The sequence below is a fragment of the Taurulus bubalis genome (assembly GCF_910589615.1).
Source record: "Taurulus bubalis genome assembly, chromosome: 18".
In the NCBI taxonomy this organism is placed as follows: domain Eukaryota; kingdom Metazoa; phylum Chordata; class Actinopteri; order Perciformes; family Cottidae; genus Taurulus; species Taurulus bubalis.
In genome coordinates, this window is record NC_136606.1 from 2,205,103 (window position 1) to 2,230,102 (window position 25,000).

General features: G+C 35.6%; 2 protein-coding genes across 2 annotated transcripts in view; both read right to left on the minus strand.

Annotated features, from left to right (window-relative positions):
* chrnd (cholinergic receptor, nicotinic, delta (muscle)) overlaps positions 1-20,191 on the minus strand; it is a 22,763-nt gene extending 2,572 nt beyond the window's left edge. Inside the window, exons 1-10 of the mRNA XM_079234635.1 lie at positions 20,128-20,191; positions 5,464-5,609; positions 4,776-4,820; positions 4,589-4,698; positions 3,741-3,896; positions 3,172-3,281; positions 1,741-1,941; positions 1,496-1,607; positions 1,199-1,313; positions 843-1,053 (exon numbers count right to left, since the gene is read on the minus strand). Of these exons, the coding sequence (XP_079090761.1) occupies positions 843-1,053; positions 1,199-1,313; positions 1,496-1,607; positions 1,741-1,941; positions 3,172-3,281; positions 3,741-3,896; positions 4,589-4,698; positions 4,776-4,820; positions 5,464-5,609; positions 20,128-20,185 (1,264 nt within the window). The 5' untranslated portion in view covers positions 20,186-20,191. The remainder of the gene's footprint in view (positions 1-842; positions 1,054-1,198; positions 1,314-1,495; positions 1,608-1,740; positions 1,942-3,171; positions 3,282-3,740; positions 3,897-4,588; positions 4,699-4,775; positions 4,821-5,463; positions 5,610-20,127) is intronic.
* Positions 20,192-21,447: 1,256 nt separating this feature from the next.
* The window catches only part of cip2a (cellular inhibitor of PP2A), a gene marked incomplete at both ends in the record, with an annotated part of 14,126 nt that continues 10,573 nt past the window's right edge, over positions 21,448-25,000 (minus strand). The window contains 6 exon segments of the mRNA XM_079234178.1: positions 21,448-21,594; positions 22,199-22,338; positions 22,482-22,564; positions 23,954-24,067; positions 24,241-24,437; positions 24,975-25,000. The exon segment at positions 24,975-25,000 is cut by the window's right edge and continues 85 nt beyond it. Of these exon segments, the coding sequence (XP_079090304.1) occupies positions 21,448-21,594; positions 22,199-22,338; positions 22,482-22,564; positions 23,954-24,067; positions 24,241-24,437; positions 24,975-25,000 (707 nt within the window).

Sequence of the window (25,000 nt, forward strand, 5' to 3'; positions counted from 1 at the left end):
CCAAAAGCGAAGCTAAAAGAGAGAACGTTGGACACAAAGACTCAGAATGTTCAAGTCGTCGTATGAACCCCAAATGAGTTCTAATACTTGTGCCATTTGATTTGATTTTTGAATCTTTTTGGCGAAAAAAAATATATTTTCAAAAGAAAATCACTTTTATAAGATATTTTGATCATAACTATGAACATACAGCATGATCTGAGTAAGATTCCCCAAAATGCCTCCTCCAGCGGTCCTTAACAACAGCCCACATACTAATAACGCACCTTTTTGGAAAGATTAAGACCAAAAGAATTGCAAACTGTAACAATAATCACAATAAAACAAAGTATTGGCATGTTAGGAAGGATGTTCAGTCCAAAAACTGAAAAATTACTTATTTTATGGCAAAAAATTGGCCGATTTGGGCATGCTGGGAACCGAAATGTTCATCAGCTTCCGCACTTCCTGTATGACGCGTATTAGCCTCCCACAAGCCCGTACGGTTACGGAGATGTGTCTGTTCGTGCAATCCGACTTTGTAAGGGATACTTATTAAGGATTTAGTGAAACGTTACAATCGCCGCGGCAAGTTACGGCGTTTCCGTAAATATTTAAACTTAACGGTTACTTTATTTTATTTAGTTAACCATATATCTCTTCTCACAAGGGTTGTGGTATTGTAGCAATTTAAATGAAGTTAAACAACCCTGTGGTTGCGGAGATAATTAAGGTGCCGTTTTTAAAAGCTTTTTTGTTTTTGTCCGAAAAGGCGCTGAGGGCTTGGGGCGCAGTGGGCGGAGTTTGTTGTGCAGCAATGTCATTTCCGGCCACCAGGGGTCTCTGCTTCTCACTGGACCTACTGGCGGCGTGCGTGGCTCGGGCCGCCAGGCCGTGCCGCTGAGACTGCTTCTCGAACATCAGCTCGCTGCGGCTCTTCACGCTGTAGTATTCCTCCGCCGAGGCGATGTAGCCCACCGAGCTGGAGCGCCGCGGCAGCGCCCCGTCCCAGCACGGCTCCTCCTCCGAGGGGCGCGACATGCGCAGGAGGCGGGGCAGCCGCTCGAGGAAGAACTGGAGGGCAAGTAAACAAATAAACAGGTAAACAAATAAACAACAGCTGCACGATCCAAGTCATGATGTGCTTTTGGCTTTTCTTTTTTCACGACTGTGTGTGTGTGTGTGTGTGTGTGTGTGTGTGTGTGTGTGTGTGTGTTACCTTCTTGGTCCAGTCAGACATGACGTGTGTGCTCGGTGTCCTGAAGTGCAGGTTGAGGACGACCACACAGTTCAACACCACCACCGTCACCAACACCATGATGAACATCAGGTATCTGAGACACACACACACACACACACACACACACACACACACACACACACACACACACACATCTTCATTTTAGAGAAATTCTGTGTGTGTGTGTGTGAGTATGTATATGTGTGTGTGTGTATGTATATGTGTGAGTATGTATATGTGTGTGTGAGTATGTATGTGTGTGTGTGTGTTTCTTACTTGACAATAAGTGGAACAGACAAGGACGTCTCCGGCAGCCTCTGAGAGATCAGCAGCAGGAAGACAGACTGAGCCAGAAGCACCGAGATGGACAAGGTCATCTTCTCCCCACCTGCGCACACACACACACACACACACACACACACACACACACACACACACACACACACACACACACACACACACAGTTCAAGAGCCCGGCGCGTGCAGGTGAGTAGATGGAGCGCTCCCGGCGGGCTACTGACTGTCGGCGGGGAGGTAGTAGACGAGCGAGGCCAGGAAGGAGATGAGCACGCAGGGGATGATGATGTTGACGATGTAGAAGAGCGGCTTGCGCTTGATGACCAGGTAGAAGGTGATGTCCTGGTGCTTGTTGCTCTCCATGGGGATGTGCTTGTAGGTGTTCCTCTTGGCCGGCCGGTGGTTGATCTCCCACTCGCCGTTCTCTGGCGGAGAAACACAAAGTCACACAAAGTAACCGACCGATGGATGGAGGCGGTGGTAGAGCAGCAGCTCTATACTAGTATACGCCTCTAGTATACTACTATGTACGCCTCTAGTATACTACTATATACGTCTCTAGTATACACCTCTACTATACTACTATATACGCCTCTAGTATACACCTCTACTATACTACTATATACGCCTCTACTATACTACTATATACGCCTCTAGTATACACCTCTACTATACTACTATATACGCCTCTAGTATACTACTATGTACGCCTCTAGTATACACCTCTACTATACTACTATATAGGCCTCTAGTATACTACTATAAATGCGTATTAATAAACACAAATATGTATTAATAAACATAAATATTTATAAAATCTGTATTAATAACCATCAATATGTATTAATAAACACAAATATGTATTAAATGTGTATTAATAAACATAAATATGTATTAATATGCATTAATAAACATAAATATGCATTAATAAACATACATATGTGTTAAATGTGTATTAATAAACATAAATATGTATTAAATGTGTATTAATAAACATAAATATGTATTAAATGTGTATTAATAAACATAAATATGTAGTAAATGTGTATTAATAAACATAAATATGTATTAATAAACATACATATGTGTTAAATGTGTATTAATAAACATAAATATGTACTAAATGTGTATTAATAAACATAAATATGTACTAAATGTGTATTAATAAACATAAATATGTATTAAATGTGTATTAATAAACATAAATATGTATTAAATGTGTATTAATAAACATAAATATGTATTAAATGTGTATTAATAAACATAAATATGTATTAAATGTGTATTAATACACATAAATATGTATCAATACACATACACATAAATATGTATCAATACACATACACATGTATTAAATGTGTATTAATAAACACAAATATGTATTAAGTATGTATTAACAAACATAAATATGTGTTAAATGTGTATTAATAAACATAAATATGTATTAATACACATAAATATGTATTAAATGTGCATTAATAAACACAAATATGTATTAAGTATGTATTAATAAACATAAATATGTGTTAAATGTGTATTAATAAACATAAACATGTATTAATAAACATAAATACGTATTAATAAACATAAATATGTGTTAAATGTGTATTAATAAACATAAATATGCATTAATATACGAGCGGTCGGCTCCGTACCCGTGAAGCTCGCCGGGTCGATGATGATCCACTCCACCGTCCATTTCGTGAATTCGTCCCCGTCCTCCTTCAGCAGCATCCGGATCTCTTTGGCGTTGTAGGTCAGAGAGCTGCAAAGCAACATGGGAAATGTAGTTTTATAATCAAATGTCAGAAGCGATAACCGGAGGAAAACTTTTACTACATAATGTATTCCCGAGAAAAGAAATGTTGCTGTTTAAAAGTCTGCAGCTGGTCTGAATCGTTATGTGATCTTTTATGATGCTTTGGTTAAACAATATTTGTTTAAACCTACTTTTGATTTGTGGGTTGGAAGCTCAGTTTTTTTTGTGGATTTCAGCACATTTATGATAAAACAATAAACATCTAAATCATGATTATAATTTTTTCCAGTTTGTATGTTTTCTCCCGATTATACTCTGATAAGTTGAGTATGTAAAGAATATTTGGACACTTCAGTGTTGACATTCTGCCACAAAGTAAACATCAACAACACAAGTGTCCTATTTCAGACAACTTCCCCCGCCCCTGAATGCCCCACGTGACACCGTCTGGTTCAAGCGCCTCACGTGAATTTGAGCGTGCAGTTCTGCCAGTCGAAGGGAAAGTAGTTGACGTTGATGGAGCAGGAGGAGCGGAAGATGGCGGGAGGTAACCAGTAGCAGAGACCATTGCTTTCAACCAGTACGTTGCTGTAGTAGGCCACCTGGAACTGGGCGTCGTTACTGGCAGAGAGAAAAGGCAGGCGGGATTACAACACACGTATACACATAAATGTACCTAAATATACTGAGTATGTGATAATACAACGAGGTGGCTGTTCTGGAGCTTCCAGTCAAATCATAATCATTTGTTTAGATGTATAGTTGAAAATTATCTGTGGAGTATCATATTTATTCGTCCAAGAAGAAGCACACACGAGGCAAACAGACGAGGACCGAGGATTGAACCCTGAGGAACACCACGAAGCAGAGTTTCAGATGAAGGAGCACGTGTTCGCCCCAATTTATAGTTTTATATTTAAATGAATCAACAAATGTATGTATTGCACAGATTCACGAAATGTTCTTTTCCATGTGCCAAAATCACTCAATTATTCTACATGTAGAACATATCGATGGCCGAAGAGCAAAACCTCTGATCTGAAAAAATAACTTTTTTGAGAATACTAAAAAAACATGTTGTTTTCTAGCAGAATGCTATTTGTTAAGGATATCCAATACATAATACAAAATACAGTTTTGTGCAGATAGGAGGTTTTGTCATCGATATTCGATATAGAGTGACTTCTCAATGACAATTAGGGCTGCCGGCTTTACAAAGTAATAAAAGTGAGAGCTGCTGAATGTATTGCAGGTGTTTATGATTGTTTCTGTCTCTGCACACGTAGATAAACGAGAAGGAAACTGGACCTCACTTGTTTTCCAGCACGATCTCCGGCAGCCACACCATGCTGGTGGGCAGGCGGAGAATGGCGATGCCATCGAACTCCGTCTCGTTCCACGACAGCCGGTAGTCGATCCACGTCTGAGGGGAGGAACACGCAGTTAAACCAGGACAACTCGGTCGGAAGAAAAAGTTCAAAAAGCGTGACGTTGACTCACGTGATCGATCCAAACGTTCGTCAGCAGAGTCTCGGTCACTTCTTTCTGCAGAGGAAAAACACGTTTTACTTTTAAAACCCTCTTTTTTAAACTTGTCATCTGTTAAAGACACACTGGAGAATCAAAGCTACCGCTAACCCAAAGTGTTTCACTAACTTATATATTTATTGTACTGTTCAGTCCTAAAGTGAGCAACATTCAGTTTGGAAACTTAAAATCTAATATCTGAATTTAAAATGTAAACACAATCACTTTAATATGTTTTAATAACACTGTATTCAGCGACTCTAACAATAGCATATGTTTATATAGTCTTTTATTGTACATGCTCATATTTTAATTATTCAGGATGGAGGATATTTCAGTAATTCTTTTTATTCATTTTTTTACTCAAAGCACCTTTATTGTTCCAAATTGTGCTGAAACTAACAATTATTTTGCCAAATATATCAGAACACACGTGATGTTTTTAAATATCTTGTTGTGTTCAGGAAAGATATTCAGTTCAATATGATACAAATATTTGAGAGACTGAAACGTCATTTTCTGCCATTTCTGCATGAAAGATTATTCCAACTTCGGATTTATTGGCGATCATTTTTCTGTCAATCGACAAATTGCTGCAGCTTCTGGTTCCGGCCCTTCCTGTTGGATCATGTAGAGCCAGAGAGGGAAGCGGCGTCCTCACCAGAGAGATGAGGTTGGACAGCGTGAGCGCCAGGAACACGTCCACGGCGTCCTGCTGCCGCTTCACGGGACGCAGGTCCTTGTTGTAGCCGCGCTCCTTCATCAGGTGGTTGATGAGCCGCTCCTCCTCGTTCCTGCTCCAGCAGCCTGGAACCGAGAGACATGAATATATACTGTTAGAGACATGAATATATACTGTTAGAGACATGAATATATACTGTTAGAGACATGAATATATACTGTTAGAGACATGAATATATACTGCTAGAGACATGAATATATACTGTTAGAGACATGAATATATACTGTTAGAGACATGAATATATACTGTTATGTGTAAAGAGACATGAATATATACTGTTAGAGACATGAATATATACTGTTAGAGACATGAATATATACTGTTAGAGACATGAATATATACTGCTAGAGACATGAACATATACTGTTATGTGTAAAGAGACATGAATATATACTGTTAGACACATGAATATATACTGTTAGAGACATGAATATATACTGTTAGAGACATGAATATATACTGTTATGTGTAAAGAGACATGAATATATACTGCTAGAGACATGAATATATACTGTTTTGTGTAAAGAGACATGAATATATACTGTTAGAGACATGAATATATACTGCTAGAGACATGAATATATACTGTTAGAGACATGAATATATACTGTTAGAGACATGAATATATACTGTTAGAGACATGAATATATACTGTTATGTGTAAAGAGACATGAATATATACTGCTAGAGACATGAATATATACTGTTATGTGTAAAGAGACATGAATATATACTGTTATGTGTAAAGAGACATGAATATATACTGTTATGTGTAAAGAGACATGAATATATACTGCTAGAGACATGAATATATACTGTTATGTGTAAAGAGACATGAATATATACTGTTATGTGTAAAGAGACATGAATATATACTGTTAGAGACATGAATATATACTGCTAGAGACATGAATATATACTGTTAGAGACATGAATATATACTGTTAGAGACATGAATATATACTGTTATGTGTAAAGAGACATGAATATATACTGTTATGTGTAAAGAGACATGAATATATACTGTTAGAGACATGAATATATACTGTTAGAGACATGAATATATACTGCTAGAGACATGAATATATACTGTTAGAGACATGAATATATACTGCTAGAGACATGAATATATACTGTTATGTGTAAAGAGACATGAATATATACTGTTAGAGACATGAATATATACTGTTAGAGACATGAATATATACTGCTAGAGACATGAATATATACTGTTAGAGACATGAATATATACTGCTAGAGACATGAATATATACTGTTAGAGACATGAACATATACTGTTATGTGTAAAGAGACATGAATATATACTGCTAGAGACATGAATATATACTGTTATGTGTAAAGAGACATGAATATATACTGTTAGAGACATGAATATATACTGTTATGTGTAAAGAGACATGAATATATACTGCTAGAGACATGAATATATACTGTTAGAGACATGAATATATACTGTTAGAGACATGAATATATACTGCTAGAGACATGAATATATACTGTTAGAGACATGAATATATACTGCTAGAGACATGAATATATACTGCTAGAGACATGAATATATACTGTTAGAGACATGAACATATACTGCTAGAGACATGAATATATACTGTTATGTGTAAAGAGACATGAATATATACTGTTAGAGACATGAATATATACTGCTAGAGACATGAATATATACTGTTAGAGACATGAATATATACTGTTAGAGACATGAATATATACTGTTAGAGACATGAACATATACTGCTAGAGACATGAATATATACTGTTAGAGACATGAATATATACTGCTAGAGACATGAATATATACTGTTAGAGACATGAATATATACTGCTAGAGACATGAATATATACTGTTAGAGACATGAATATATACTGTTAGAGACATGAATATATACTGTTAGAGACATGAACATATACTGCTAGAGACATGAATATATACTGTTAGAGACATGAACATATACTGCTAGAGACATGAATATATACTGTTATGTGTAAAGAGACATGAATATATACTGCTAGAGACATGAATATATACTGCTAGAGACATGAATATATACTGCTAGAGACATGAATATATACTGCTAGAGACATGAATATATACTGTTAGAGACATGAACATATACTGTTAGAGACATGAACATATACTGTTATGTGTAAAGAGACATGAATATATACTGCTAGAGACATGAATATATACTGCTAGAGACATGAATATATACTGTTAGAGACATGAATATATACTGTTAGAGACATGAACATATACTGCTAGAGACATGAATATATACTGTTATGTGTAAAGAGACATGAATATATACTGCTAGAGACATGAATATATACTGCTAGAGACATGAATATATACTGTTAGAGACATGAATATATACTGTTAGAGACATGAACATATACTGCTAGAGACATGAATATATACTGCTAGAGACATGAATATATACTGTTAGAGACATGAATATATACTGCTAGAGACATGAATATATACTGTTATGTGTAAAGAGACATGAATATATACTGTTATGTGTAAAGAGACATGAATATATACTGCTAGAGACATGAATATATACTGTTATGTGTAAAGAGACATGAATATATACTGTTATGTGTAAAGAGACATGAATATATACTGTTATGTGTAAAGAGACATGAATATATACTGCTAGAGACATGAATATATACTGTTATGTGTAAAGAGACATGAATATATACTGTTATGTGTAAAGAGACATGAATATATACTGTTAGAGACATGAATATATACTGCTAGAGACATGAATATATACTGTTAGAGACATGAATATATACTGTTAGAGACATGAATATATACTGTTATGTGTAAAGAGACATGAATATATACTGTTATGTGTAAAGAGACATGAATATATACTGTTAGAGACATGAATATATACTGTTAGAGACATGAATATATACTGCTAGAGACATGAATATATACTGTTAGAGACATGAATATATACTGCTAGAGACATGAATATATACTGTTATGTGTAAAGAGACATGAATATATACTGTTAGAGACATGAATATATACTGTTAGAGACATGAATATATACTGCTAGAGACATGAATATATACTGTTAGAGACATGAACATATACTGTTATGTGTAAAGAGACATGAATATATACTGCTAGAGACATGAATATATACTGTTATGTGTAAAGAGACATGAATATATACTGTTAGAGACATGAATATATACTGTTATGTGTAAAGAGACATGAATATATACTGCTAGAGACATGAATATATACTGTTAGAGACATGAATATATACTGTTAGAGACATGAATATATACTGTTAGAGACATGAATATATACTGCTAGAGACATGAATATATACTGTTAGAGACATGAATATATACTGTTAGAGACATGAATATATACTGTTAGAGACATGAACATATACTGCTAGAGACATGAATATATACTGTTAGAGACATGAACATATACTGCTAGAGACATGAATATATACTGTTATGTGTAAAGAGACATGAATATATACTGCTAGAGACATGAATATATACTGCTAGAGACATGAATATATACTGCTAGAGACATGAATATATACTGCTAGAGACATGAATATATACTGTTAGAGACATGAACATATACTGTTAGAGACATGAACATATACTGTTATGTGTAAAGAGACATGAATATATACTGCTAGAGACATGAATATATACTGCTAGAGACATGAATATATACTGTTAGAGACATGAATATATACTGTTAGAGACATGAACATATACTGTTAGAGACATGAATATATACTGTTAGAGACATGAATATATACTGTTAGAGACATGAACATATACTGCTAGAGACATGAATATATACTGCTAGAGACATGAATATATACTGTTAGAGACATGAATATATACTGCTAGAGACATGAATATATACTGTTATGTGTAAAGAGACATGAATATATACTGTTATGTGTAAAGAGACATGAATATATACTGCTAGAGACATGAATATATACTGTTAGAGACATGAACATATACTGTTATGTGTAAAGAGACATGAATATATACTGTTAGAGACATGAATATATACTGTTAGAGACATGAATATATACTGTTAGAGACATGAATATATACTGTTAGAGACATGAATATATACTGCTAGAGACATGAATATATACTGCTAGAGACATGAATATATACTGTTAGAGACATGAATATATACTGTTAGAGACATGAATATATACTGTTAGAGACATGAATATATACTGCTAGAGACATGAATATATACTGTTAGAGACATGAATATATACTGCTAGAGACATGAATATATACTGTTAGAGACATGAATATATACTGTTAGAGACATGAACATATACTGCTAGAGACATGAATATATACTGCTAGAGACATGAATATATACTGTTAGAGACATGAATATATACTGTTAGAGACATGAACATATACTGCTAGAGACATGAATATATACTGTTATGTGTAAAGAGACATGAATATATACTGCTAGAGACATGAATATATACTGTTAGAGACATGAATATATACTGTTAGAGACATGAACATATACTGCTAGAGACATGAATATATACTGTTAGAGACATGAATATATACTGCTAGAGACATGAATATATACTGTTAGAGACATGAACATATACTGCTAGAGACATGAATATATACTGTTATGTGTAAAGAGACATGAATATATACTGCTAGAGACATGAATATATACTGTTAGAGACATGAACATATACTGCTAGAGACATGAATATATACTGCTAGAGACATGAATATATACTGTTAGAGACATGAATATATACTGTTATGTGTAAAGAGACATGAATATATACTGTTAGAGACATGAATATATACTGCTAGAGACATGAATATATACTGTTATGTGTAAAGAGACATGAATATATACTGTTAGAGACATGAATATATACTGCTATGTGTAAAGAGACATGAATATATACTGCTAGAGACATGAATATATACTGTTATGTGTAAAGAGACATGAATATATACTGCTAGAGACATGAATATATACTGCTAGAGACATGAATATATACTGTTATGTGTAAAGAGACATGAATATATACTGCTAGAGACATGAATATATACTGCTATGTGTAAAGAGACATGAATATATACTGTTAGAGACATGAATATATACTGTTAGAGACATGAATATATACTGCTAGAGACATGAATATATACTGTTAGAGACATGAACATATACTGCTAGAGACATGAATATATACTGCTATGTGTAAAGAGACATGAATATATACTGTTAGAGACATGAATATATACTGCTAGAGACATGAATATATACTGTTAGAGACATGAATATATACTGCTAGAGACATGAATATATACTGTTAGAGACATGAACATATACTGTTAGAGACATGAATATATACTGCTATGTGTAAAGAGACATGAATATATACTGTTAGAGACATGAATATATACTGCTAGAGACATGAATATATACTGTTAGAGACATGAATATATACTGCTAGAGACATGAATATATACTGTTAGAGACATGAACATATACTGCTAGAGACATGAATATATACTGCTAGAGACATGAATATATACTGTTATGTGTAAAGAGACATGAATATATACTGCTAGAGACATGAATATATACTGTTATGTGTAAAGAGACATGAATATATACTGTTATGTGTAAAGAGACATGAATATATACTGTTAGAGACATGAACATATACTGTTAGAGACATGAATATATACTGTTATGTGTAAAGAGACATGAATATATACTGTTATGTGTAAAGAGACATGAATATATACTGCTAGAGACATGAATATATACTGTTATGTGTAAAGAGACATGAACATATACTGCTAGAGACATGAATATATACTGTTATGTGTAAAGAGACATGAATATATACTGTTAGAGACATGAATATATACTGTTAGAGACATGAATATATACTGCTAGAGACATGAATATATACTGCTAGAGACATGAATATATACTGCTAGAGACATGAATATATACTGTTAGAGACATGAATATATACTGTTATGTGTAAAGAGACATGAATATATACTGTTATGTGTAAAGAGACATGAATATATACTGCTAGACATATGAATATATACTGCTAGAGACATGAATATATACTGTTATGTGTAAAGAGACATGAATATATACTGCTAGACATATGAATATATACTGCTAGAGACATGAATATATACTGTTAGAGACATGAACATATACTGCTAGAGACATGAATATATACTGTTAGAGACATGAATATATACTGCTAGAGACATGAATATATACTGTTATGTGTAAAGAGACATGAATATATACTGCTAGAGACATGAATATATACTGTTATGTGTAAAGAGACATGAATATATACTGCTAGAGACATGAATATATACTGTTATGTGTAAAGAGACATGAATATATACTGCTAGAGACATGAATATATACTGTTATGTGTAAAGAGACATGAATATATACTGCTAGAGACATGAATATATACTGCTAGAGACATGAACATATACTGCTAGAGACATGAATATATACTGTTATGTGTAAAGAGACATGAATATATACTGCTAGAGACATGAATATATACTGTTATGTGTAAAGAGACATGAATATATACTGCTAGAGACATGAATATATACTGCTAGAGACATGAATATATACTGTTATGTGTAAAGAGACATGAATATATACTGTTAGAGACATGAATATATACTGTTATGTGTAAAGAGACATGAATATATACTGTTATGTGTAAAGAGACATGAATATATACTGCTAGACATATGAATATATACTGCTAGAGACATGAATATATACTGTTAGAGACATGAACATATACTGCTAGAGACATGAATATATACTGTTAGAGACATGAATATATACTGCTAGAGACATGAATATATACTGTTAGAGACATGAACATATACTGCTAGAGACATGAATATATACTGTTATGTGTAAAGAGACATGAATATATACTGTTATGTGTAAAGAGACATGAATATATACTGTTATGTGTAAAGAGACATGAATATATACTGCTAGACATATGAATATATACTGCTAGAGACATGAATATATACTGTTAGAGACATGAACATATACTGCTAGAGACATGAATATATACTGTTATGTGTAAAGAGACATGAATATATACTGCTAGAGACATGAATATATACTGTTATGTGTAAAGAGACATGAATATATACTGTTAGAGACATGAATATATACTGTTAGAGACATGAATATATACTGTTATGTGTAAAGAGACATGAATATATACTGCTAGAGACATGAATATATACTGTTATGTGTAAAGAGACATGAATATATACTGTTAGAGACATGAATATATACTGTTAGAGACATGAATATATACTGCTAGAGACATGAATATATACTGCTAGAGACATGAATATATACTGTTATGTGTAAAGAGACATGAATATATACTGTTAGAGACATGAATATATACTGTTATGTGTAAAGAGACATGAATATATACTGTTAGAGACATGAATATATACTGTTAGAGACATGAATATATACTGTTAGAGACATGAATATATACTGCTAGAGACATGAATATATACTGTTATGTGTAAAGAGACATGAATATATACTGTTAGAGACATGAATATATACTGTTAGAGACATGAATATATACTGTTAGAGACATGAATATATACTGTTATGTGTAAAGAGACATGAATATATACTGTTATGTGTAAAGAGACATGAATATATACTGTTAGAGACATGAATATATACTGTTAGAGACATGAATATATACTGTTAGAGACATGAATATATACTGTTAGAGACATGAATATATACTGCTAGAGACATGAATATATACTGCTAGAGACATGAATATATACTGTTATGTGTAAAGAGACATGAATATATACTGCTAGAGACATGAATATATACTGTTATGTGTAAAGAGACATGAATATATACTGTTATGTGTAAAGAGACATGAATATATACTGCTAGAGACATGAATATATACTGTTAGAGACATGAACATATACTGCTAGAGACATGAATATATACTGCTAGAGACATGAATATATACTGTTAGAGACATGAATATATACTGTTAGAGACATGAATATATACTGTTAGAGACATGAATATATACTGCTAGAGACATGAATATATACTGTTATGTGTAAAGAGACATGAATATATACTGTTAGAGACATGAATATATACTGTTAGAGACATGAATATATACTGCTAGAGACATGAATATATACTGTTAGAGACATGAACATATACTGCTAGAGACATGAATATATACTGTTATGTGTAAAGAGACATGAATATATACTGCTAGAGACATGAATATATACTGCTAGAGACATGAATATATACTGTTAGAGACATGAACATATACTGCTAGAGACATGAATATATACTGCTAGAGACATGAATATATACTGTTAGAGACATGAATATATACTGTTCTGTGTAAAGAGACATGAATATATACTGCTAGAGACATGAATATATACTGTTATGTGTAAAGAGACATGAATATATACTGTTAGAGACATGAATATATACTGCTAGAGACATGAATATATACTGTTATGTGTAAAGAGACATGAATATATACTGCTAGAGACATGAATATATACTGTTAGAGACATGAATATATACTGTTAGAGACATGAATATATACTGCTAGAGACATGAATATATACTGTTATGTGTAAAGAGACATGAATATATACTGTTAGAGACATGAATATATACTGTTAGAGACATGAATATATACTGTTAGAGACATGAATATATACTGCTAGAGACATGAATATATACTGTTATGTGTAAAGAGACATGAATATATACTGTTAGAGACATGAATATATACTGTTAGAGACATGAATATATACTGTTAGAGACATGAATATATACTGTTATGTGTAAAGAGACATGAATATATACTGTTATGTGTAAAGAGACATGAATATATACTGTTAGAGACATGAATATATACTGTTAGAGACATGAATATATACTGCTAGAGACATGAATATATACTGCTAGAGACATGAATATATACTGTTATGTGTAAAGAGACATGAATATATACTGTTATGTGTAAAGAGACATGAATATATACTGCTAGAGACATGAATATATACTGCTAGAGACATGAATATATACTGTTAGAGACATGAATATATACTGTTAGAGACATGAATATATACTGTTAGAGACATGAACATATACTGCTAGAGACATGAATATATACTGCTAGAGACATGAATATATACTGTTAGAGACATGAATATATACTGTTAGAGACATGAATATATACTGTTAGAGACATGAATATATACTGCTAGAGACATGAATATATACTGTTATGTGTAAAGAGACATGAATATATACTGTTAGAGACATGAATATATACTGTTAGAGACATGAATATATACTGCTAGAGACATGAATATATACTGTTAGAGACATGAACATATACTGCTAGAGACATGAATATATACTGTTATGTGTAAAGAGACATGAATATATACTGCTAGAGACATGAATATATACTGTTAGAGACATGAACATATACTGCTAGAGACATGAATATATACTGCTAGAGACATGAATATATACTGTTAGAGACATGAATATATACTGTTATGTGTAAAGAGACATGAATATATACTGCTAGAGACATGAATATATACTGTTATGTGTAAAGAGACATGAATATATACTGTTAGAGACATGAATATATACTGCTAGAGACATGAATATATACTGTTATGTGTAAAGAGACATGAATATATACTGCTAGAGACATGAATATATACTGCTAGAGACATGAATATATACTGTTATGTGTAAAGAGACATGAATATATACTGCTAGAGACATGAATATATACTGCTATGTGTAAAGAGACATGAATATATACTGTTAGAGACATGAATATATACTGTTAGAGACATGAATATATACTGCTAGAGACATGAATATATACTGCTAGAGACATGAATATATACTGTTAGAGACATGAATATATACTGTTATGTGTAAAGAGACATGAATATATACTGTTAGAGACATGAATATATACTGCTAGAGACATGAATATATACTGTTAGAGACATGAATATATACTGCTAGAGACATGAATATATACTGTTAGAGACATGAACATATACTGCTAGAGACATGAATATATACTGTTATGTGTAAAGAGACATGAATATATACTGCTAGAGACATGAATATATACTGTTATGTGTAAAGAGACATGAATATATACTGTTAGAGACATGAACATATACTGCTAGAGACATGAATATATACTGTTATGTGTAAAGAGACATGAATATATACTGCTAGAGACATGAATATATACTGTTATGTGTAAAGAGACATGAATATATACTGTTATGTGTAAAGAGACATGAATATATACTGTTAGAGACATGAACATATACTGCTAGAGACATGAATATATACTGTTATGTGTAAAGAGACATGAACATATACTGCTAGAGACATGAATATATACTGTTATGTGTAAAGAGACATGAATATATACTGTTAGAGACATGAATATATACTGTTAGAGACATGAATATATACTGCTAGAGACATGAATATATACTGCTAGAGACATGAATATATACTGCTAGAGACATGAATATATACTGTTAGAGACATGAATATATACTGTTATGTGTAAAGAGACATGAATATATACTGTTATGTGTAAAGAGACATGAATATATACTGCTAGACATATGAATATATACTGCTAGAGACATGAATATATACTGTTATGTGTAAAGAGACATGAATATATACTGCTAGACATATGAATATATACTGCTAGAGACATGAATATATACTGTTAGAGACATGAACATATACTGCTAGAGACATGAATATATACTGTTAGAGACATGAATATATACTGCTAGAGACATGAATATATACTGTTATGTGTAAAGAGACATGAATATATACTGCTAGAGACATGAATATATACTGTTATGTGTAAAGAGACATGAATATATACTGCTAGAGACATGAATATATACTGTTATGTGTAAAGAGACATGAATATATACTGCTAGAGACATGAATATATACTGTTATGTGTAAAGAGACATGAATATATACTGCTAGAGACATGAATATATACTGCTAGAGACATGAACATATACTGCTAGAGACATGAATATATACTGTTATGTGTAAAGAGACATGAATATATACTGCTAGAGACATGAATATATACTGCTAGAGACATGAATATATACTGCTAGAGACATGAATATATACTGTTATGTGTAAAGAGACATGAATATATACTGTTAGAGACATGAATATATACTGTTATGTGTAAAGAGACATGAATATATACTGTTATGTGTAAAGAGACATGAATATATACTGCTAGACATATGAATATATACTGTTATGTGTAAAGAGACATGAATATATACTGCTAGACATATGAATATATACTGCTAGAGACATGAATATATACTGTTAGAGACATGAACATATACTGCTAGAGACATGAATATATACTGTTAGAGACATGAATATATACTGCTAGAGACATGAATATATACTGTTAGAGACATGAACATATACTGCTAGAGACATGAATATATACTGTTAGAGACATGAACATATACTGTTATGTGTAAAGAGACATGAATATATACTGTTATGTGTAAAGAGACATGAATATATACTGTTATGTGTAAAGAGACATGAATATATACTGCTAGACATATGAATATATACTGCTAGAGACATGAATATATACTGTTAGAGACATGAACATATACTGCTAGAGACATGAATATATACTGTTAGAGACATGAATATATACTGCTAGAGACATGAACATATACTGTTAGAGACATGAACATATACTGCTAGAGACATGAATATATACTGTTAGAGACATGAACATATACTGCTAGAGACATGAATATATACTGTTAGAGACATGAACATATACTGCTAGAGACATGAATATATACTGTTATGTGTAAAGAGACATGAATATATACTGCTAGAGACATGAATATATACTGTTATGTGTAAAGAGACATGAATATATACTGTTAGAGACATGAATATATACTGTTAGAGACATGAATATATACTGTTATGTGTAAAGAGACATGAATATATACTGCTAGAGACATGAATATATACTGTTATGTGTAAAGAGACATGAATATATACTGTTAGAGACATGAATATATACTGTTAGAGACATGAATATATACTGCTAGAGACATGAATATATACTGCTAGAGACATGAATATATACTGCTAGAGACATGAATATATACTGTTATGTGTAAAGAGACATGAATATATACTGTTAGAGACATGAATATATACTGTTATGTGTAAAGAGACATGAATATATACTGTTAGAGACATGAATATATACTGTTAGAGACATGAATATATACTGCTAGAGACATGAATATATACTGTTAGAGACATGAACATATACTGTTAGAGACATGAATATATACTGTTAGAGACATGAATATATACTGTTAGAGACATGAATATATACTGTTAGAGACATGAATATATACTGTTAGAGACATGAATATATACTGTTATGTGTAAAGAGATGTGAATATATACTGTTATGTGTAAAGAGACATGAATATATACTGTTAGAGACATGAATATATACTGTTATGTGTAAAGAGACATGAATATATACTGTTAGAGACATGAATATATACTGTTATGTGTAAAGAGACATGAATATATACTGTTAGAGACATGAATATATACTGCTAGAGACATGAATATATACTGTTAGAGACATGAATATATACTGTTATGTGTAAAGAGACATGAATATATACTGTTAGAGACATGAATATATACTGTTAGAGACATGAATATATACTGTTAGAGACATGAATATATACTGTTAGAGACATGAATATATACTGTTATGTGTAAAGAGATGTGAATATATACTGTTATGTGTAAAGAGACATGAATATATACTGTTAGAGACATGAATATATACTGTTATGTGTAAAGAGACATGAATATATACTGTTAGAGACATGAATATATACTGTTATGTGTAAAGAGACATGAATATATACTGTTAGAGACATGAATATATACTGCTAGAGACATGAATATATACTGTTAGAGACATGAATATATACTGTTATGTGTAAAGAGACATGAATATATACTGTTAGAGACATGAATATATACTGTTAGAGACATGAATATATACTGTTATGTGTAAAGAGATGTGAATATATACTGTTATGTGTAAAGAGAGTACCTTTGAGATGTACTACATGTACCTCTTAGTAGTAGTACAGTAACAAGTACTATATGTACCTCTGAGATGTAGTGGAGAAGTAGAAAATACAACTAAAGACAAAATGTAAATAAAAAAACATTTATTCAAAAATCTAATATTTCTAGTAGACCCATTCTTTTCGATGAAGTGATTTAAAACAAAATACACACACACACACACACACACACACACACACACACACACACACACACACACACACACACACACACACACACACACACACACACACACACACAGGTCATGTTTCAGGGTCCAGCAGCTGTTGCTACAGCAGCTGCCGTGAACACACTACCCTCTAAACACGGCCATCTTTGTTTGTGCTCATATCTTGACACAACTCCCTCACAGCTACAACACAACTTATTGTTTACATTTCATCCTGCAATCCTTGATTATTTGTACTTATTTCAGATATTTAATTCTTCATCTAAAAGGACTAAAGCAGCGCTGCAACCTCTAACTATTTTAATCATGGATGACTCTGAGGGTCAATTAGTTTATAAGTCATATAGTTATACAAGACTATAATTCATATTAGTAAAACATCCAGGTAGAACTTGAAGTATTGTTACTGTTATAAAAGATGAATAGAGCTTTTAATATTTACACTTCAGAATCTGAAAACAGTGATTTATTTTGGTGTTTTCGCTTTAAGAAAGACTTTAAAATTGTTGATTCATTTTGTTAATCGAAAGAGTAACATTTTTAATAGTTAATGTATATAGCACACTTTAAAAAACACACATCTCAAGGTGCTTCACATACAGAGTAAAAACTATTACAGTACAACATGAATACAATCATAAGTGTATATGACAGTTATATATAGTTTAAAAGTCAATAAAACAAAAGACTAAATTACTTTTATATTGATTTATATAAGTTTTAGAGTTAGAGTTTTAGTGTTCTGAGCAACAGGAGGATTTAGTTTAACCTTTTAGGAAAATAAATAAGCAGAAAGTGCACATTATTGTGTATTTATTCACATTGAAACACAAACAAACAGAGACATTCACAACTGAAGCCAGATATTTGCTTCTTTAACATTAACACAGTAGAAAAACTCCACGGCTTCACGACAACAAAGGTAAGAGAACCTGAGCGGTCGAGAGGAACTCACCAGGTGAGAGCAGCGCCAGCAGGAAGGCGACGCTCAGAGCGGCAGGCCGGAGCGCCATGTTGGACCGGAGGAGGAGAAGAAGCCTCTGGCTTTAGAGAGAGAGACGGCAGCAGCTGCAGGGAGGAGGGAGGAGACAGAACCCCCCATGTAGCCTGTAGGAAGCAGGAGGGAGGAGACAGAACCCCCATGTAGCCTGTAGGAAGCAGGAGGGAGGAGACAGAACCCCCCATGTAGCCTGTAGGAAGCAGGAGGGAGGAGACAGAACCCCCCATGTAGCCTGTAGGAAGCAGGAGGGAGGAGACAGAACCCCCCATGTAGCCTGTAGGAAGCAGGAGGGAGGAGACAGAACCCCCCATGTAGCCTGTAGGAAGCAGGAGGGAGGAGACAGAACCTCCCATGTAGCCTGTAGGAAGCAGGAGGGAGGAGACAGAACCCCCCATGTAGCCTTTAGGAAGCAGGAGGGAGGAGACAGACACCTCCATGCAGCTAAACATCTTAAAACAGAGTTATGTAGTTTTAAATCACAGCAGGTACAAAAAGTATTTAAAGTCAAAGTTTGATGTTTATTTGTTATTTTTGACGAGAAAAAAAAAAACACAAACGGGATAAAAATCTGATCTATTTTATTGTTGTTGACGCCATAAACATACATAAAGAAACCTGAAGACATTTAAAGGAACAGTGAGAGATTTAGTGACATCTAGTGGCGATGCTGCAGATCGCAGAATATTCCATTTCAACCAATTAATCCTCCTAAATGTGACGCTGTTCCTTTAATATTAACGGCTCTGATTCATGATACACACACACACACACTGAACTTGCACACATACAGCTTACGCGCACGCACTCACACACACACACACACACACACACACACACACACACACACACACACACACACACACACACAGATAATTTATTTACCAAACAGTAAAAAAAAAAGTTTAGTTTAATATATTTCATAAAGTGTAAAAAAAAAGTTTAAAAGTTATTATTTGTATTTTAAAAAACGTCGCTCTGACGGGGCGCCGCCCCCCCGTCAGAGCGACGGGTCGCCGCCCCCCCGTCAGAGCGACAGGTCGCCGCCCCCCCCGTCAGAGCGACAGGTCGCCGCCCCCCCGTCAGAGCGACAGGTCGCCGCCCCCCCCGTCAGAGCGACAGGTCGCCGCCCCCCCCGTCAGAGCGACAGGTCGCCGCCCCCCCCCGTCAGAGCGACGGGTCGCCGCCCCCCCCGTCAGAGCGACAGGTCGCCGCCCCCCCCGTCAGAGCGACAGGTCGCCGCCCCCCCGTCAGAGCGACAGGTCGCCGCCCCCCCCGTCAGAGCGACAGGTTGACGTCGCTCTTGGCCCGGCCGCTGCTCAGGCTGTGGATCATGGCGATCATGGACGAGTGTTTGCTCAGCTCGTCCTCCTTCTGCTTCAGCTTCACCTCCAGCTGGCTCTTCTGCAGCTCCAGAGACGACGCCTAGCAACAGGAAATCATCATCATCATCATCATTTAACACTGTGCAATATACTTATAAGTGTTGTATAATATTTCAGTTATTGTGGATTCTTTACTGTGTTTTATTGCTTATTTATAATTGTTTCTTTTTACTGCGTCTTGTTTGCACGCTGCTGTAAACCCTGTAAACTTCCTCATAAAGGATTCTCTTCTCTAAAGCTTTGTGCCTTTCGTCATGTTTCATATAATTACAAAACTTTTGGTCTTTAAGTCCCAAAACGGATGTTTTGACTTAACGAAACCGTGCACATCTTTGCCACTTATTTTACAATATATATACACTTTTATTGTTTTATTTGTTCTACTCCGTTTTCCTGATTGAAGAGTCAGTATTGTTGCTTCCTGTGTGAGACCATAGATAAATAACTTAAACTAAAAGGTCCTTTCGGAGCGTTCTTCCGACCTCGACGACGTTTATTTGATCAATTTATGTCATCAAATAACAGATAAAAGATGAAAAAATTAGCTCCAAACGGACGTGAAGTAGGCGTAGATGTGTCCGTGTCTGGAGACCGACGCTCCTCCTCCTCCTCCTCCTCCTCCTCCTCCTCCTCCTCCTCCTCACCTTGATGCTGGCGTCCTTTCTGGCCTGCTCCGTCTTGCTCAGCTCCTTCCTCAAAACGTCCACCGTCTCCTCCAGTTCTCTCCTCTCTCGATCCTTCTCCTGCAGCTTCTCCTCCTCGGCCCGGAGGTCAGAACGCAGACCTGCGGGGGCGAAGCAAAGCACTTATTGAGTAACAGAGAGACACTACCACTTCCGTCCACAGGGGGCGCCAGAACCAACACAACATGAAAGTTCCTCTCAGGAACGTTAAAGACGTCTCTGTGGACGTTGATGTCGGACTAACCTGCGATGTCGGCGTTCTTCTGCTGCAGATCTGAACGCAGGGATCGGACCTCCTCCTCTCTCTCTTGCAACGCCGACGCCGTCCTGAGGAAGACACGCACTTTAAAGAGGCGCTGCAACCGGGACCCGTGAACACGTTTGCTTGCTGCAGATGTGCATGTGTGTGCAACAGATGTGCATGTGTGTGCATTACTTGTCGTGTGTGCATTACCTGTCGTGTGTGCATTACTTGTCGTGTGCATTACTTGTCGTGTGCATTACTTGTCGTGTGCAATACCTGTCGTGTGTGCATTACCTGTCGTGTGTGCATTACCTGTCGTGTGTGCATTACCTGTCGTGTGTGCATTACCTGTCGTGTGTGCATTACCTGTCGTGTGTGCATTACCTGTCGTGTGTGCATTACCTGTCGTGTGTGCATTACCTGTCGTGTGCGTTACCTGTCGTGTGCGTTACCTGTCGTGTGTGCATTACTTGTCGTGTGTGCATTACTTGTCGTGTGCATTACCTGTCGTGTGCATTACCTGTCGTGTGCATTACCTGTCGTGTGCATTACCTGTCGTGTGCATGAGTGTGCATTACTTGTCGTGTGCATTACTTGTCGTGTGCATTACCTGTCGTGTGCATGAGTGTGCATTACTTGTCGTGTGCATTACTTGTGTGTATGCGTGTGCATTACTTGTCGTGTGTGCATTACTTGTTGTGTGCATTACTTGTGTGTATGCGTGTGCATTACTTGTCGTGTGTGCATTACTTGTTGTGTGCATTACTTGTGTGTATGCGTGTGCATTACTTGTTGTGTGCATTACTTGTGTATGCGTGTCACTTGTCGCGTGCATGCGTGTGCATCACTTGTCGCGTGCATACGTGTGCATCACTTGTCGCGTGCATACGTGTGCATCACTTGTCGCGTGCATGCGTGTGCATCACTTGTCGCGTGCATGCGTGTGCATCACTTGTCGCGTGCATACGTGTGCATCACTTGTCGCGTGCATACGTGTGCATCACTTGTCGCGTGCATACGTGTGCATCACTTGTCGCGTGCATACGTGTGCATCACTTGTCGCGTGCATGCGTGTGCATCACTTGTCGCGTGCATGCGTGTGCATCACTTGTCGCGTGCATGCGTGTGCATCACTTGTCGCGTGCATGCGTGTGCATCACTTGTCGCGTGCATACGTGTGCATCACTTGTCGCGTGCATACGTGTGCATCACTTGTCGCGTGCATGCGTGTGCATCACTTGTCGCGTGCATGCGTGTGCATCACTTGTCGCGTGCATGCGTGTGCATCACTTGTCGCGTGCATGCGTGTGCATCACTTGTCGCGTGCATACGTGTGCATCACTTGTCGCGTGCATGCGTGTGCATCACTTGTCGCGTGCATGCGTGTGCATCACTTGTCGCGTGCATACGTGTGCATCACTTGTCGCGTGCATACGTGTGCATCACTTGTCGCGTGCAAGCGTGTGCATTACTTGTCGTGCTGCAGCTGCAGCGCCTCGTGGTTCTTCCTCAGAGCGTCGCTCTGCTTGGTGAGCGAGACGTGAGACGCCTGCAGCTCCTTCAGCAGCCGCTCGCTCTCATTGAACCTGCAGAGGAAATCCACCGTTAGACACTTTATACATACAATGAATACACACACATATGTATAAATACATACATACACACTATCAATAAATACAGACACACATATATATATATATATATATATATGATATACTATATCTGAGTCCTCATCTGGAGGATCCTTCCTGCCTCTGACCTGTTGAGCAAGGCGTTGTAGACTCCTTTGAGGCTCTGGTGCTTCTCAGAGTCCAGCTGCAGTCGGCCGTTGTGCAGCAGCAGCTGCTCGATGTCGGCCTTGGAGAGCTCCGCCTCCAGAACCTGTCCGCCCAGCTCGCCCTGCAGATCCTCACGGCGCCGCTCCGCCTCCTTCAGCAGGCTGCCCAGCTTACAGGCCTGCCACGACACAAAGAGAGACTCTTTCTTTATTTTAATCTAAATAATATTGTGATTGAAACTTATCCGACGCCAAGCTGTATTGATTCATCTGCATATGTTCTAGAATCATCTTTTGGTCTCTGAAATGTCTGAAAACCAGTTTCAAAAGTCTCCTTTTGACCCAAAAGACCTTCAGTGTACGACCACACATAAGGGCAATATGCGGCAGCCATGTTTGTTTCGGCAGTCGCCCAAAATAATTCATTCATTACTTTTCTGTCAAACAACTATTTGATAAACAAACGATCCGTTTCAGCTTTAATGAAAGTGGAACAAAACATACCTGGAGGACAATATTATCTGTGCGTGTGTTGACAGCTGTTTGTGTGTTGACTGTGTTCTGACTGTGTGTGACACAAATAATTCTATATGTACGACATTCAGTAGTTTTGTATTTATATTGTGAGAAAAAAACTCTCCTGCTTTGTATCTTCGTCTTTATGAAGCTGTGTGTGTGTGTGTGTGTCTGTGTGTGTGTGTGTGTGTGTCTGCTACCTCAGCTTCAGCTTGAGCTCGTTCGA